At 41.9% G+C, this 16,975-nt stretch overlaps 1 protein-coding gene across 1 annotated transcript; it reads right to left on the minus strand.

Annotated features, from left to right (window-relative positions):
- Positions 1-1,223: 1,223 nt before the first annotated feature.
- On the minus strand, positions 1,224-8,309 carry CBLN4 (cerebellin 4 precursor). The gene is made up of 3 exons (XM_032705278.1): positions 7,933-8,309; positions 6,379-6,495; positions 1,224-3,744 (listed from the first exon to the last, which is right to left on the minus strand). The coding sequence occupies exons 1-3, from the start codon at positions 8,206-8,208 to the stop codon at positions 3,547-3,549; spliced, it is 591 nt and encodes a 196-aa protein (XP_032561169.1). The 5' UTR covers positions 8,209-8,309; the 3' UTR covers positions 1,224-3,546.
- Between the last annotated feature and the right edge of the window lie 8,666 nt (positions 8,310-16,975).

The raw sequence follows: 16,975 nt of genomic DNA on the forward strand, positions 1-16,975 counted from the left end.
CAGGCTCTTTTGAACAGTATCTTTTTTGGCTCTGCAGGCATTTGGCATGTGCAGCCTAAACTCTTCATAGCACACAGGAATCCACAGAACAGAGCAGGTTTCTACACTGGGTGAACCCAGGGGAACAGGCAGACCTGGCTCTACCAACAACATTTACATCACTCAGGAGTGAAAGAAAGGAAAATAGAGAGGGTTTTTTCCCTTAATTTTACAATAAAATAGGGATAAAATATGAATAAAACAGATCAAAAAATAGAGAGATCACAGATAATAACAATATATCTGTTCTTTTCAGAAAGTAAGTTCTTTCTTTTGCCCTTACCCCATGTGGCTAAAAGGTTTTCTTGCACAATCAACCTTCAGAAGCAACAAAGTTCACTGCAAGGTGGATTTATGATCAAGGCTGTGGGTGTAGATCCTCAGCACATTCTGCAGCAGGGATACATACAGAGGGAGGAATATTTCTGCCCTCTCCAGAACCAAGAGGACTGGATCATGGAATAGAACAGGATCAGAAAACCAGCTCTAACCTTTACAGTGCAGCTCAATGCAGGTTTAAGTTCTTTAAAAACAAATCAAACCTCTAATCTTAAATACCTTTTGAAATGTGAAGTGTCTCCGGAGCTGTTGCTGCTGAACAGGAAAACTGCTGGAAAAGTAACGTGGGAAGGCAGAAGGAAAAAAAAGGAATGAGGAGAGAGAAGAGAAATGGGATTTTCCAGACCCAGCTCATCCCTCTCTTCTGGGGGTGACTCCTACTGACATAACTCTGGGGCAACACAATAAAAAGGAGTGCAAGATCTGCAAAGTAGCTCAGGTTGTGGTCTAAACCCCATAGTTTGTTCCTATTTAAACACTTCAATGTGAGCTGAGAGCCCTGCCCGTCCCCAGGGCCACCTCTGAGTGCTCAGCACTGTGTGACAATGACAGGAGCTGCTTTCCAGGGACTCCAGTGAAATTTCTCCTTTAACTGGCAAAATAATGATTCTAGAAGCTGATGGCAAAAATTTAGGGTATTTCCATCAAAATGTAACTCCCTAATTGAATAACTTCCCAACCTCTCTAGCTGAAGTTTAAGTAACTGTTGAGGACTGAAGCAACCACAAATGTTTTGCCAAGGGGAAATCACCACTATATTAAAGTAGTTCAGGATTATTGCTGAATGCTGAAGGCAGCTTTTAAAGATGATATGTTTAGAAATTAAAGAAGTTAGATACATTTGATCATTCTGAAAGTATACTGACACCTTTAATGTCACTTTTCTTCTGTCTGTGTAGCAACATGTCTTTTACATTACATATATTTCAATGGGTGAGATTTCGGATTTTACCAACCTTATACAAAATATTGATGTTCCCTTCTGAAATAAACCCTTGTGACAAATAACCTCTTTATAACATCATGCATACTATGTGCTGCAATCCCAGGGGGGTTCAGATATACATATATATGTATATATATATATACACACACACATTTTGGGGGTACAGCAGTAACACTTTTTGATTGGTCATAATAATTTTTATATTTTTCAGCCATTTAAATAATTCATCATCATTCATTGCCGTGTGTCCTTCCACTTCCTCCCAAACTGCAGTGCTCAATATTGTGTCTGAAAAATCACCTCCTCCTCTGACTTGTCTCACCTACCCTCCTGAAATGGCCCAAAAAATCCTGTATGTTGGGTGTTGAACAATAAGGAATTTGGGCACAGTGTTGGGCACTGATTCCCTGGTGTTTTAATCAGGAGCATCAACCAACCAACTGACTTTAAATCAATGAAATATCCATTTACAGCAGTTAGAGCAACATGGCACTGCACTTGACTAACAAGTGAACAAATTGGAACCAGATCATCTAAAGTAGCAAATTCCAGCCTAAACTGGCTCTTAAGGAAGGTCCCAGTTGCTGCAGGTCCTTCCATCCAGAAACATTTTCAAGTACACAGTATTTTTTTAATTTAGAAACATATCCTTCATGATATGCAAGGCACAAAGATCCATCAGTTTTGGGCATGAGGGATGAAGGTTTCATTAGCAGCTCCAGTGAAAATCATTTTATTTAATATTCATTTTGATGGCACTGGAGTTTCACGCTGATGGTAAAAACCTAAAAGCAACAGGTTTCATCCAAAACCCTTTGGAATCAATGTGATTCTTAACAGTAACTTCAGTGAGGCCAGGATTTCTGCCTAAATCTTTTTGTTTTTTAAATAAAATGCATAGGTTATTTTTAGATCCTTCTGTTTACCTCTAGGATTCTGCCAGACTAACTTATGGCAGTTTTCCTGCCTCCTGGGGTAGTTTCTGTGAATCCCAAAAGCTTACATTTTGCATATAATAATTATATCCAATAAAAAAATATCATGAAGCAACTTCCAAAATCCAAAGGTCAAAAATTAAGCTAACATACATTAATCTTTATTATGTAACAATGATATAATAAATAACTTTATGAATTCACGTGACCTGTACAAAAAGCTGAAAAGCTTTTGTACCAAGTTAGGTACCAGCTATTTGGATTTAATTAACATTTGTTAAATATATGATCTAAAATTATATGTACAGTTGTGGAGTTAAGGCAAAATCAGATAATACCTTTAACACAACAGAAAGTTTGAAAAATACACATAAATACAAACAAGGGGGATCTCATCTCCAGCTAACAAAGTGGTTGTGGCTAAGGAAGGAATCCCTTAGGATTTTAATAAAGCAGTTTTTATCATTCATGTTAATTAAAATGGAAGAACAAGTGTGAGACTTCCTGCAGGGCAAAGCTGTTTTGCAAAGCTGTGCCTGAATGATCACCTTTAACCGTGGTAAGTTTTGTCTTAATGGTTATAATCTGCTATTCTTTTTAGAAATCAGCAGGTGGAAAAGAGGAATATCTTTCATATCCGACTAAAATACATCCACGACCCTTTAGTTTATGTGGGCTACACTTGATGTGAGCAGTGACAGAGCTTAAATATCTGGGTGAACCATCCAACACACAACACTCAGAGGAGAATTAAAGTCAACCACTTATCAATAATAATTACCTCTCTCAAGACAATGGAATAGATCATGGCAGTAAAGTCCCAGTGACAAAAACATGTATGACCAATATATCAATATACAGTTCTTTGGCAGCAACACACTAACTCTTGATTGAAGTCTGAACTCAAACTCTCCTAAATTAAAGACCTGGTTGCCAGTTTTTTCATAATTAAAGAAAATCCACTTCTCTCATGAAGCCAGTAAGTCCAGAAAATGTGATTGGAATAAATCTTGCAGGCAGCTTTAGACTGTAATGTTAAGCATAAATATTTATTGTCTGCTTTAGTCTCAGTCCAAATATATTGCATTTAAACATATATATTGTATTTAAACAAAATTCTGTGAAGCTTCTGAGTAGTTCAGATGGGGCCAAAATCCATAGGGAGAATCCATATTCACCCATGAAAAACCAACAAAGAAACATCAATCCCATGATGATAAAATGATCTTCGTGTAACAGAGGCAATGATGAGTCCACACCTGGATGAATGTCACAGGAAAATTGACTTTACAGGGGAAAGACCAGAAAGCCAGAAAACGTAGAATACTGCCATCCACCGACCAGATTACCTTTCTCCAGTTTCAGGTAAACCTTATCCTCCTTGTCCAGATAGAGCAGGACTCCATTAGTGGCAGCTTCACGTGTGACATCCTTGTCCCCAGCAAAAGCAGAAATGACTGGCTTTCCATTCAGCATCAAATTAACCTGCAAGAGAAAAACCACTGAAAAGCTCCAATTAACAACAAAACAAGAAGAACGACCCTTGAATATTAACTACAGAATAAGAGCCCTGCTAAGGTCCAAATCTTCACTGATTTTGGGGTTGTTTTAAACTAATAATTACATTTAATCAGTGTGTACGAGCGCATTGGTGTTCCGTGGGCTGGACTTGCAGCTGAGGGAGGTATCATCTCAGTTTTCATCACTTTACTTATGTTAGGCATTATTTAGGGTTATTTATACTCAGGAGCAGAAAAAAAGGACATTTTCAAGAAACTTGGGCCCCCAGAGAGGTGATACAGTCACCTAATGAGGTGTCAGAGGCACCACAGTGGGCTGGGAGCTCACGCTTCACTGGCAGCAAAATCTCTGTCCCTCCCATCACTGATGTCAGCTTAGTTTTAAAGTCTGGAACCAATCTTTAGCTTTATAAACCATGGTACTGGCTCCAATTTTCTGTAAAACCCCCCTGAAAGTCAGCACAGCCTCTGCTCTGAAAGCAGCATCACAGACACTCTGTACACAGAGATGGGCAGGGCTGAGGGAATGGACAGATCCAGGCATTTTTCATTTCCCCCATGGCAAACTGTTAGCTCTCCTTTTTCTTTTTAAACAGCTCTAATGCAGTCACACAGGGGTGAATTGTGAAATGCTCTTTCATGTGGAGTGTGCTGGCCTTGCATATGCTCCCATTAATTTTAATGGGAGTCACCACAGAATAAATCACTGCTCAGCAGAAGTCAGGGCAGCAGAATCTGGCCCTTATTTGGGATTCACCTATCTGGGAAATCCACTTAATCAGATGTCCCCGGGGAACAAACTGCAGTTTAATGATATTTAATGGCACTAACAGATGTTCCAGGAGCACAGTGATATCACTTGTGTAGGAAGCCTTGAGGTGATTTAGTGGTGTTTAAAGTCTGCATGAGACTCAAGCCAGTTTGTTCCACTGCAGTGGTTTCTGGCTCTCCTTCCTAGGTATCAAACATGCAGAAAAAGGGCATCAAGTGTTTGGTTCTCATTGCCTGGGTTTGATTTATCCCACTCCTTCTGTACCATCTCTCTAGGTTGGGTTCCCCTGCAGAGTGTCTTACAACAATTTTAATCACAGCAGAAGACACATCACAAGTTTGCACCCTATGGTCCCACGTTCACTGTGCCACAACTTCCATTACTTTAGAAACTCTCAATGTATTAAATATTTCAGGCCATGTCACAGGTTGTAACATTCCCTGTCACCAGCCCCAAACTCACAGGTTTGAGTCCCTGATGTGTGAAACACCAGCCTGTGCTGGACTTCCAGAAACCAAGCCTTGGCATCTTCCTTGGCAATATGCATTTTAACTCCAATGAAGTGGCTGGCATACAGTTATTCAAGGCCATTTCAATCTTCAGCATTTGAGTGAAAAGAACTAAGTTCGAGGACATTAAACAGCTTATAAGCCCATTATAGAGATTTTCATGAGGTCAATATTTCATTTAAGGCTTTTGCCATTGCCCTGAACAGAATTAGTATTTCCCACTGTAAACTGAAGGCAAATTTCACCGGGGATGTGACTCTGTCCTGCGCCAGCTCTCTGCCATCTCCACCATTTACACTTTTCCCAGGAGCCAGAGCTGCCACAAAGCAGAGTCTGACCTGCAGAAATCTGCAGTCCTCCTGCAGAAATCCGTTTCACCTCAGCCTTGCACACTGAAAACCACATCCAGGAGCAAGACAGAGCAGGGAAAAGCATCGGATACTTCTCTGAATCTGGTGGTCTCATGGGTAGAAACAAAGGAAGCCACAGATGTCATTCCAGATCTAGAAAGCCAGGATGTATGTCACAGAAAATGAGGGACCTGGCACGAAGATTAAGGAATGCACTGCAAGGAATTTACTTTTGGCTCAGCAAAGGGATGTTCAGGAACTTATAGGCTTTTCCTCTAAGCTAGTACATATTTATATTTAATTAGGCAGTTCAGCTGCTATTAAGCTACAGAAGAAAGTGTAAAATTACTCCTTTTTCTCTAATATATGACACATCTTTTATACATTATATGATGAAAAAAAAAAGTTTGAAGTGCTATAAAGGTTCCTTAGAAGACATCCCTGTAGAGATACAGCATTTTGGTGTGGTTACAGAACAAGTAGACCACGTTGACTAACCTTGGCCCACAGCAGACTAAGGGGATAACCAGCTACCTGGCATCAGGAGCTGTCAGCCACGTCAAAATGTTACAAAAATAGTCAAATCTGGTGTGGATCCCCAGAATTTCTGTGTTCCAGACAGTTTAACCTGTTGGAAAATATGACTCTTTAATAGTATTTAGGCAATTAAGTGAAATTCAGAGCGCTCTTACTATTGGATCATTCATTCATTGAATTCTTTGTATCACCCCAGTTTTATGAGATAGAAGTGAAGCTGTGGCAATTTACCTGAGGTGAGGATCCTGCATTGTCTCAGCTATTCAGTTTGAATTAATTCACTCAGCTGCTGGGAAGTCAATACCACAGGTTGCTGTAAACTAAGCATTTTTTCCTTGAAAGAGTGTTGAATACTCCTGTGTTCAGTCAAGATCCCATTCCAAACAAACAATTTAGGGAAAAGATTTTACAATCACACTTGATCGACGTACCTGAATTGTTTGACTCTGATAGACTTTAATTACGTGGAAATTGAAACTGTAAATTCCTTTTCTTGGTGCTACAAAGACAGACTCCAACGTGAAAAAATTGCCCACATTTACTAGGATCTACAAACAGAAAAATAGAGCATGGGAATTAGTACCGGTATTGAGTACTAAATAAAAACACAGATTATAACTTTAGAAACCATTCACCCATGGAAAATTTTTAATCTACATCTAAGCTGGTTTATTCATGTTCTCTCAATTAAGTTGGAATAGCTCATACTATGGATATTTAGTTGTATTAATAGTACAACTTTACTACAAACAAACTGGGGTGGAAATCCGTTTCCTACTTTGCTACTGTGTCATACTGTCAAGTCCTTTCTTCTTTACATGTTTAGAGGGGATTAAGTAAAAGCATTTTGTTCATCATTCCCCAAAAATAACATCAAAACCACTAATTCTGGGAGTGGCAAATGGTTTTAAAAAGCAATGGTCAAGCCAACACTGTCTTCCTCAAAGTGCCAAGCTGTGAGGAAGGACACACATGAATGATATAGTTCATTCCCCAGTTTACAGCCAGAGTTGCTGAAAAACCTGGCACATCCCAGAAAAACTGGCTGTGAGCCTTTGCTGCTTCAGTTGTTTCTGTAAGCACTAACAATAATTTGAGTTTGATCAGAGACAAGTAACAGAGGGGAACATATTAAATGAGTGCATCATCCATATGCTGCCCATCTTCTCTAATGACTAGATTGTGCTTCCTTTCTGCTTAGTTATGCTTTATTTTTAATTGCTATTTTCGGGCTCCTTTATGCCAGGCACAGCCCTAGAAAGCCACTAGGAATGTCCATGGAGTTATGATCATTTCACACTCCCAGCATTGGGCTGTGTGACATATCCGGCCCCAGTTGTCACGACAATTTACTGTTCATTACAACAGGGTGTAGGAAGAAGAATAACCATCAGTCTCGATTACTTTGGACCTGCCCCAGGACAGGAGCCGGTGTTGAAACGTGTGCTGGCACCTGCACGTTAATACTAGTGCTGAGCTGCACGGGGCTGCGCCGTGAACCTGGGAGTGTTGTGGGAAAGTTTAAGGATTTTCCCTTGAAATTCCTTCTTCTTTCCCCGCTCGAAGGGTAAACAAACCGTCTAAAACCTACACAGGCTGCTCACACCTGAGGACCCCCTGTCCCCAAGCCCCCCGGGGCCGTGTCCCCCCACCGGTGCCCCCCGAGCGCTGCGGCCGCGGCATCTCCCGGTGCTCGGTCCCCGCGTCACCCCGGGAACTTGCTGGGCTCCATCCGCCAGGGTTGGGGGGCTGCGGAGGGGCCGGTACCGCCCTCCCCTGCATCCTCCCCATCCCCGGGGGGCAACCGCGGCACTGCTGCAGCCCCTCCAGCTCCCCCCTGCCCGGCCCCTTCGCTCCGGGGGTGCCCGCAGCAGCCGCCCCCGCACCCCAACTTTGTGCGGGAATTTAGGGAAGCGGCGGCACCTGTTGAGGTTCGCGGGGGAGGCACCGGCCCCGCGGGGATGCCCCGGGGCGCCGCCGCTCACCTGGTCGAAGTAGATGATGCGCGTCTTGTTGCTCATCTCGGAGGGCTCGTGGTTGGTGCTCCGCACGGCCGAGAAGGCGACCTTGGAGTTGGCGGCGCGCACGGAGATGCCCAGCGGGGACGAGGACGAGCCCTTGGCGTCGGGGGCCGGGTTGGAGTCGCAGACCACCAGGCACTTGCCCTCCAGCACGATGGGCTCCGTGTCGTTCTGCGCCCACGCGGCGGGGCCGCCCAGCGCCAGGGCGAGCAGGACGGCGGGCAGCAGCCGCCAGCCCATGGTCCGCACCCGCGGCCGCCCGCGCCGCCGCTCCGCGCCCCGCTCCGGCCACCGCGCCCGGCACCGCACCCGCGCCCGCTCCGCGCCCGCCGCGCTCAAAGTCTTCTCTCCGCCGCCTTCTCCTCTCCGTCTCTTCTCTCCTCTCCCGCTCTTCTCCTCCTCCTCCCCCCGCCACCACTTTGTGCCGTTCTTTTTTTTATTTTTTTTTTTTTCCTTCTTTTTTTCTCTTCCCGGGTCCTTTCGCGAGCTCTTTAGAACGCGCCTCGAAAAGCTGCCGGACAAAATACACGCTGGCCGGGGCCCCCTTCCCGCATCAAAAAAAGAGAGTGAGAAGGGGGAGTGGGGAAAACAAAAGCCCTCAGGTGAATTATGGATGAGAGAGAGAAACGAGAGGTCGCGAAGAAATAAAGCCATTTGACGTTGCCATGATCGCCGCTGCTAGGCTCCCTCTCCCCTTCTAGCTGGAGATCCAGGATGCTCGGAGTGGTGGAGCGGAGAGGTGGTAGCTCAACTCAAAGCTGCCAGATCCTGTCTCTGATAGCACTGACAGGGTGCTGCAGACTCCACTTCTCTCTCTCTCTCTTCCCCCGCTCTCTCTGCCACAAATTCCACCCCCCACCCCCCCCTCCAGTAGTTGTGTCATAACAAACCTGCCCAGCTTTCACCTAGCCGGGCACATAGGACGCTTCCTTACTAGCGACCCTCCCCTTGGAATTGCCCCCTACTCATACACACACTCCAGTCCTCCCAGGTAACTTTTTAAGCAGCTACAAAGCGGAAGGAAAAGCACCAGAGCATTGCAACGTCCCCTATTTTCAGAAGGAGGAGGGGGAAAGCACTGCAACCTGCTTGAAAGGCAGCCCCTAAACCTGGGGCTGGACAGGACACAGACTTCTTGTACAAGGATTTACAGGTTGAATTTTGGTGTGACACCCCCACCCCATGCACGCTGCTGCTGGTTCCCCGTCACAGCCAGGAGGGAAGCAGCTTTCCTAAAACCCTTCACACACATTGACATCACCAACAGGACTTTACTGTCTGCTTTTTGAGTATTAACATGGCCAGGTACCACCTCATGGTGCTGCCACATGGCAGCTTCTGGTAGTGATTTGATTAAACCTCTGTCTACTATTAATTTATTTTTTTGATATGTGCTGGAAGGATTGGAGTGGGAACCTTAGCTTAGTACTCCCATATATTTCAAGATTATTAAAACCATGACTGGTTTGGTGCTGCTTGATGTCTTCCAGAGAGGATCTTTCCTGCACATCACCTGGTCCCACTTGAAACAGTCTCATGGTGAAACCTCAACCCACTTCAGGGACTGGCAGAAGTGACCAAGTGCTCCCAGAAGCCGAACTGGTCAAACAGGTTCCATCCAAAACATCAACAAAGGGCCAATAGTTTGTAAGAAACCAAGCAAGTGACTTTTTAGAAATCCAGCATCTTGCTGCCTCCCATTCTGTCGAGGAAGAGGCTCAGGATATAGACTCAGCACCTCAGCTCTGTGCACTAACTGGCCATAAATCTGGGCACTAACAGACAAAACAAATTAAAGAAGCAACAGGAGACTAACAGTAGCAATAAAAAGCACCAAAATCCCCTCTCTACTGAACACCAAGTCTTTCTGCAGGTAAATGAGCTGGAACTGTTTTTCAGTTGATGTGGAAAACTGAGAGTGAAGCATTAAGTCTGCAGAACTCAGCAAAGCCTTTAAGAAGCCATAAAGCAGGCAAAATTCCTCTTAACAAGCATCAAATGCGTTAGTCTCCAAAATTCAGAAGGTTAGACTCAGGAATCCCATTCATCAGGCAAGAGGCAAAAAGAAATGTTACTGTTTTCTAGGAATGCATCAATATCCTCTTACTCAGTGACACCAATAAAGATGAATAGAAGAGTCCAGTTGAGAAATTGTACTTACTGCAAGGAAAGGAAACAAGAAATTAAGCAAATACTTGCAGTACAACTTTGTGCCTTTTGTAGAAATTGGATCTCCAGATTAAAAGATTGAACACCTGTTTGAAGGACTCCTACAAAACAAAGCTGTGTGAAAACAGTGAAACCTCTTGTGCCACAATATTTTGTGAATAAATACAAATGTACAAATACTTCCACACTATTTCAACATCCTGTACTTAAAAACTCCTCTGCACCTCAAGCTACTGAGTAACCTCTTAACTCTGCACAAGTAAAAGCAAATTTATTTATAACATGCACATAACTTTCAATTGGAATTGGAAAATGCTGATAATTTTGAGAGATCAACCATTTGTCAGAGATTAAAACTTTACAGTAATTCCAGACAACTTGGTTCTAATTTCTTTTTGTTGTGGACAATAACATCACGTGTCTCTATAGATATTCTGCTGGAATGGCCATGAACTATCTTCATGTGCTGCTGGATCTATAAATAATATCCATAATCCAGCCTCAAATCCAGGCCTAAGTAAACAAACTGAAGAGTTCCTATCCCCAAAATACCCGAACCATACCATGAAACATCTCCTCCTTTTTTCCCACCCTCCCAGCAGGAAGAGAGCTCCAAGGTTATTAATAACAGTGTTTGTTTGGGTGGTTGAGCTGGGATTTAACTGCTGAGCAAAATGAGGGAAGTTTGCTGGGGATGCTGTGGGCAAGGTGAGCTGAAAAGAGGAGTTTGCATTACATTCATAAGCAACAAGGTTAATGATTGGTCTTATTTTATCTGACAAAGAATTTCTTAGTATTGATTCAGCTCCCTCTAACAGGGATTATTTTTTCTTCTTCCTTTGAAAGAAAAACAAATTAATAGCAACAATACTCAACAATGGAAATTCAGATGGATTAAGGTCACAGCTTCTTCTCCATAATGGACACAGAAGGGGAAGTCTAAAGCTGTCTCCAGTTAGAAGAATTTTGCTGTTTCACAGAGAACTTTCTGCACCGAGGCAGGTTTCTGACAAAAGGAAGAGCCACAGGGAGAATAAGGAAAAAACACGATGTTTGCATTTACATTTTCTTTTACCACTTGCCTTGTAAACCTGCATCAACTACAATTTCTGTATCAATATTGCATGATACCTTTCAAATCTCTTTTGAAAAAAAAAAATCTTGCTTTGTATAATTAGTCATTTGCCTTACAAAAGGGAGAAATAATCTGCCTCACACTTCCTCTGCTGCTTTTGAGCTCCTCGCTGGTGTCTGGAGGCCTCATGAATTCTATAACCCCTCGGTAACAGGAGCCCTCCTTCCTCTGCTTCTCTTTATTCTTTATCCTAATTATATTTCCCTTCTGTCAGGCCGAGCTCTCCGTTGGCTGAGTGTGGAGAGGCTTTTGCAGGGAGCAGGCTGAGCACCCCCCAGCTCCTCCCAGGATTTAACCCCCAGCTCCGTGTTGTGCTGAGCTCACCCTAATGAGGGACGAGGGGGCACAGGGGGTGGATTCAAAGCCAGAATACTGATGGCAGTTCAAACCTGTGTTTATCAGCTCAGTGGTCAGAGCTTTTCCCATCTTCTGACATCCTTTCAGGGTGGATATTGCAACTCCTGAGCTGGCTGTCGTCTCCATCTGGCTCTTGGCTCCCGTACAGACCAGCTCCTCTTCCAGGCAGCTGGGCCTGTGGCTCTCCCCTGGTTAAACAGTTTGTTGGCCAAATCCAAGACAAATTCACCTGCCTAATGAGCTTAGAGGCTCTTAAGAAGATTCCCTAAATATTTTATAAAGTAAATTTCACTTCATTTATATAAGCATAAAATGTAAAGAGATCCTATAGGAATATAATAAAATCTTCATGGGCATGTGGAATGACTGCAATGAACAGAAGGTTTTGGTCTTTAATTCAGACATGCAGAATCAAGCCTAGATTTTTCCTTGCTTTATTTTCATCTTAAAGTCAACCTTCCCTGGATTTTCAAGTAAGCTTTTTCTGTATGTTTGCCTATTTTAATGTATCTCTCCTCAATCCATCCCATCTTCAAGTATTTTTTAAACATTCTGCAGCAACAGAAGAGAGAAAACAATGAAAAACAATTGTCTACTTATATTTCTTGGGCTGCTTTAGTTTCCCTGACACTCTGCTATGATAAATTTGTGTTTTGATGGCCTTCTGAGGAAACGGAATGTTAAAATTCCCTGCGAATTTTAGAGGTGATTAAGAAAATGAGTCAGCAGGATGCCTGGATGTGTAAAGGTAAAACCGTTCAGAAATGCTGACAGCATTGGCATTTGAGGTCTTTATTCAGCATTTCTTATGCAGCCAGACCTTTTATTTGACCAACACTGCAAAGCTGAGCACACTTAAGGCCCAAGTGCAAGTCAGGGTCTGAAACACTCCTGGATAGATGCTGTGAGTCCTCCCAGCAGCTTGCCCTGCAGTTATTCCTTGATGGATGTCTGGAAATATTCCACAGTTACATTGTTACACTGAGTCAAATCGACTCAGTCTGGATTTACATCACTGTGAAAATGAGAGAAAATGCAACCCTCTAGGTTCTTTTTGCTCCTTCAAAGATCTTCAATATGATTCAGTTGTTTGCAAAACACCTACAGGCCAGTAAATTTCATCTTTAATTTTCACTAAGTTATCCACAAACAGGGTAGCATGTCTTGTGTTTATGTTTATTCAAAATATTTCCAGGAAATATTTCTACTTTGCATGTTTGACCCTCCTATAAAGAGAGGGCTTTGGTGAGTTAAGACCATAAAATCAACTCACGTGCCTTTAAAGCAGGTACTTGCAGCTGTATAGCTTGTTATAAAGTAAAATTTAATTCTTGTTTTGCTAATGTATTTCAGTTTGTGTCTAGGAAAGAACTCCTCTTTTCTTCTGTGTTTTCCTTCTAGTTAATCCAATACATTTGTGCAATTCTATGAAATAAATAATTTTGCAAAGCACTGCACTGATCCATGCAACTGATTTTTCAATTGCATTTTAATGAGGCGAGAAGTGTGATTTTTGCCCAAATGGAATGAAATCCGATGATATGGTCAGAAAACCAGAAAAATAGCCTAGCAGGGAAAGCTTTCCCTTGGGGCAGGAGGGAAGGATTGTGGTTTGTTACGTGCTCTGGGCTCCAGAGCCCATTTCACCAGGTGGTAACAGTGAGCTCAGGACAGAGTTTGCAAAGGCTCCCACAATCTGTTGGTCGTCAATTTGGCTTGAACTGTTGAATATATTTTGTGGGTGCAGCATTCTAATGTGGTGTCAAGGAAACAATTAGATTGTGAAGTAGTGTCAACTGCACCAATGTGCCATTTTCTCAACTTAATATTCTGGTAATAGGTCATTTGGATGGCAAATATTATAATCTCAACATACATTTTCAAATCGTGGAACCAACTTAGGGAAGGCATGTAATTTATGCAGCTTAGACCTGTAAAATGTTTAACATCAAGTGTCAATTATTGAGTTTCAATATTTGCAGTTCACTACTGGATGTGGGTTAGAAAGTGAGTAAATGAGTCTTTCAGTCAGAGAAATTAAATAATTCAGTGTCATTTACCAACTATACAGGCAGCTGGAATAGCAAGTCTTTTACTGTCTCTGTGTCTCCTCCTGTTTGAGAATTCAAGACCAAATTTCTCTTTCTCTTCTGTTTGTACCATTACCTAAAATGTTTGGAAGTAAAGTTTAATAGACAATTTTAAAAGAAAACATTCTTGGCGCTTTTTTTTAATTTATCTCCTACTTCGTTAGTTGGTGTAATAACTTTCAACTATAATTTAGCAACATATTTAGAGATAAACAAAAAGTATGAGCAACATAACCTTTGTAGCAGATGGGAATTGATGAATCTGGGTAAATATTGTGATGATTTTTAATCAAAGCAAAGTAATGCAAGACTTTCTTCCAAGGTTTACTTGCCTCCAGCAAGCCCAAGTAGAGCTTCTCCTGCATCTCTCTAAAATGGAATCCTGACAGAAACCCATTTTTCTCCTTGGTTGGGTGTTTAATACATAGTTTAACTAATTTCACATTTCAACTTTCTGTTTGTGTGTCCCTATAAATGTTTAAAACTGCTCTTGTCACAGAAATTATGTGTCAGGGAAAGCAGTGGGGATTACAATGCTAATTTTTCTTTCTTTTATTGTTTGGGTTTTTTGTAAGGCACAGCCATATATAAGCAGTGATTCCCCAGATGTTAATAGCAGGCTCCTCCGAATATTCCTGTTGAAATATCATATATGGATAAGGACAGAGACAATTCCAATGAAGATGACCATGTGCATGGAGAGCACAGCTGGGTTAGAAGACCTCCAAAACCCCCCCAAAATTCCCCAAGGGAAGCAAATTCACCCCAAAGGACCCCAACATTATGTAATTAAATATATGTAACCTAGAACTCCTTATAGATAAACTGCAGCCACCTCTGGGATTGAAAAAGATCAAGTCTTTTAAAAGTAATTTTCCATTAAGTTTGAATAATTTCCTGGACATGTCACTGAGGAATCCTTAACCAGACCTTTCTGATTCTGCCCAAGCAAAGATGTCAAGGACAAGAAATATCTGTTATATGTCTTTGTCATAGTGAGCACTTTAAAAAGATGCAGGGAAGAAAACAATACATATATTTCACAGCTAAGGAACCAAGTCCATCAGACCCCCCTGTTTCTCTCCTTTGGCTGCTTTGTGTCTTTCCCAAGTGACAATCTCGTCATTTTTTTTAACCCATTTTTTAAGGAAATGAGGCTCCTGAGGCCAAATTCAGCCTTTGTTTTGGTAATAACTTCCAGAAGTGTTAAATTCACCAAGAAATTGTGAAATATCCATCTTCTCCATCAGCAAAAAGATTCAAACCCACTCTGGACATGGTCTTGGACACCCTCCTCTGGAATAAATGATCTCCAGAGGTGCCTTCCAGCCTCCTGCTTCCTGTGATTCTGCCAAAACTCCTTTAAACTCCAAAAAATATATCAAAATGTGTAGAAGAAATACTAAGCAAAAGAGAAAGAAAAATTTAAAAGCCATCCAAACAGTCAAAACTTCTGAAGAGCTGCTTGTGTTCAATAATCACTGTGAGCTCGAAGCCCTTGACAAGGGTGTCCTTCCCCAAGACTTCCATTCCACGTGTCATTTCCTAACATGCTTCCCAGCATTAAACCAATCCCAGCCCATGGAATTTTCAGCTGGAAACACTGGCTGGCTTTCAGCAGATAACAAAATTTCACTGACTGCTTTGCACGGAGTTTCCTCTATGGCTGCTCCAAGTTCTTCCTCAGGATGGTTCATCAAGATAAAAGCTAATGAGCACTCACCTGAGTCTCAAAGGATTCAGATAAAAAAGCTTTAAGGCAAAAGTTAACTTTTGCATGTATTCCAGCCCTTTGGGGAGGGTGTCAGAGCAGCCTTCCTGCTTCCAAAAAGGGAGAGACAAATGGATAGAGAGGATTTATGCACCTAAAACCAGGCTCTGCATGACTTTTGGGGCTTTTGGTCTGAGAACTGGGGAGCTGCTTCATCAGCTGCAGCCAAGGCTTGGAGAGCAGAGTCATCACAGCCACGTTGTCCTTTCACAGGGCAAGTTCAGTAAATCCATAATCTAAGGGATTTGGATGGGGTTTAATTTTCCTAATCAGCTTAATTCCTGACAACAAAGCGAGAGATCAGATTGTTTTAAATGGCAGGATTCCAAGCAACAAACTTCAATGTAAGTATTAATGACAGCAACTTGGGATATTATCTGGGAATTATTTACTGACTGAGAAAAGTTCCTGGTTTGAAAAAGAGTTGAGCAAATTTCTATTTATAATTACTTCATTTCAGGGCACATCCTGTAGAGCTCTTTCAGGAAAATTTCTAGGAGCTACAAGAAGAATTTTGGTATAAATATGCTCATCAGCACTTGATCTTTATGAACAATAACCTTTGGGTTTTGGGGTTTTTTTGGGTCAATGCTTATGAGCAAGTGACATCACCAGAGCACAGATCACCAGTTATTTATCCTTGTGCAAGTAAAAGAGTGTCAGTTATTGATGCTTCAAAACACACTGCAGTATTTTTATATTGCATCCAGAGACCTCAAATTTACATCTGAAACCTTTTGTTTCAAGTGTCTTACTTGTGAAATGAGCTTAAAGCAATATTTAGCTACTTCATGGGGTTTTGTTGTTAAATTACTGCTGACTGCCCTTGACTAAAGTATTTCAATGGGCAAAATTCATCCCTTGGTAAATAGGCAGCAAATGTAAAGGCTTAAGCCATTAGCATTCCCTGCAATTATTTCAATGTGCACCCAAACAAACCCACTGTTCTGCTTAGACATCTCATGTCAGGTGCAATAACATGCTGTGACGTGAAATATTCAAGTTAGTGCTAAATAAAATTATTATTTGCACAAAATATTCATACCTGCATAAGTCTGGGTTAGAGTTTTCAAAGAGAGTTAGAGTTTTCTTTGTTACTCTGGGAAGAAAGTAGGCGGTTCATCTTTTGGGATATTCTCCTTGGGCAGTGAGCAGAGAGAGTGAAAAAATGAATATTTACATTTAGTTTGGTGAGAAAACTTACTACTTGAGCATTTAGGCAGCTTGAAAACATCTTTAAAATCAGGGAATCAAATCTTGGCTCTGTGAATATCCAAATCCAAAAGTCTGTGTGTGAGGCAGGGAAGGATCTCTCCAAGGGCTCTTTAAGCAGCCTCTTGGCTTGAAGCTTTTAATATGTTCTTCTCTAAGATGAGCAGCTTGAAACCTGTTTGTGGTTCTTCTGAGCATCATCATTAGCAGCAACTTCTTAAGCACAGGAGCATTTTCTAAGAACACTTTGAGGCTTTAGTTGTTGTACAGTGA

Source organism: Chiroxiphia lanceolata, chromosome 17 (genome assembly GCF_009829145.1).
Source record: "Chiroxiphia lanceolata isolate bChiLan1 chromosome 17, bChiLan1.pri, whole genome shotgun sequence".
In the NCBI taxonomy this organism is placed as follows: Eukaryota; Metazoa; Chordata; class Aves; order Passeriformes; family Pipridae; genus Chiroxiphia; species Chiroxiphia lanceolata.

Excerpts from the sequence above, each read along its gene's own strand:
- CBLN4 (XM_032705278.1), bottom strand. The coding sequence starts at position 8,208 with ATGGGCTGGCGGCTGCTGCCCGCCGTCCTGCTCGCCCTGGCGCTGGGC. Across the intron at positions 6,496-7,932 it reads GCATCATCTACTTCGACCAG|ATCCTAGTAAATGTGGGCAA; the intron begins GTGAGCGGCGGC and ends TTCTGTTTGTAG. Across the intron at positions 3,745-6,378 it reads ATCAGAGTCAAACAATTCAG|GTTAATTTGATGCTGAATGG; the intron begins GTACGTCGATCA and ends TTTCTCTTGCAG.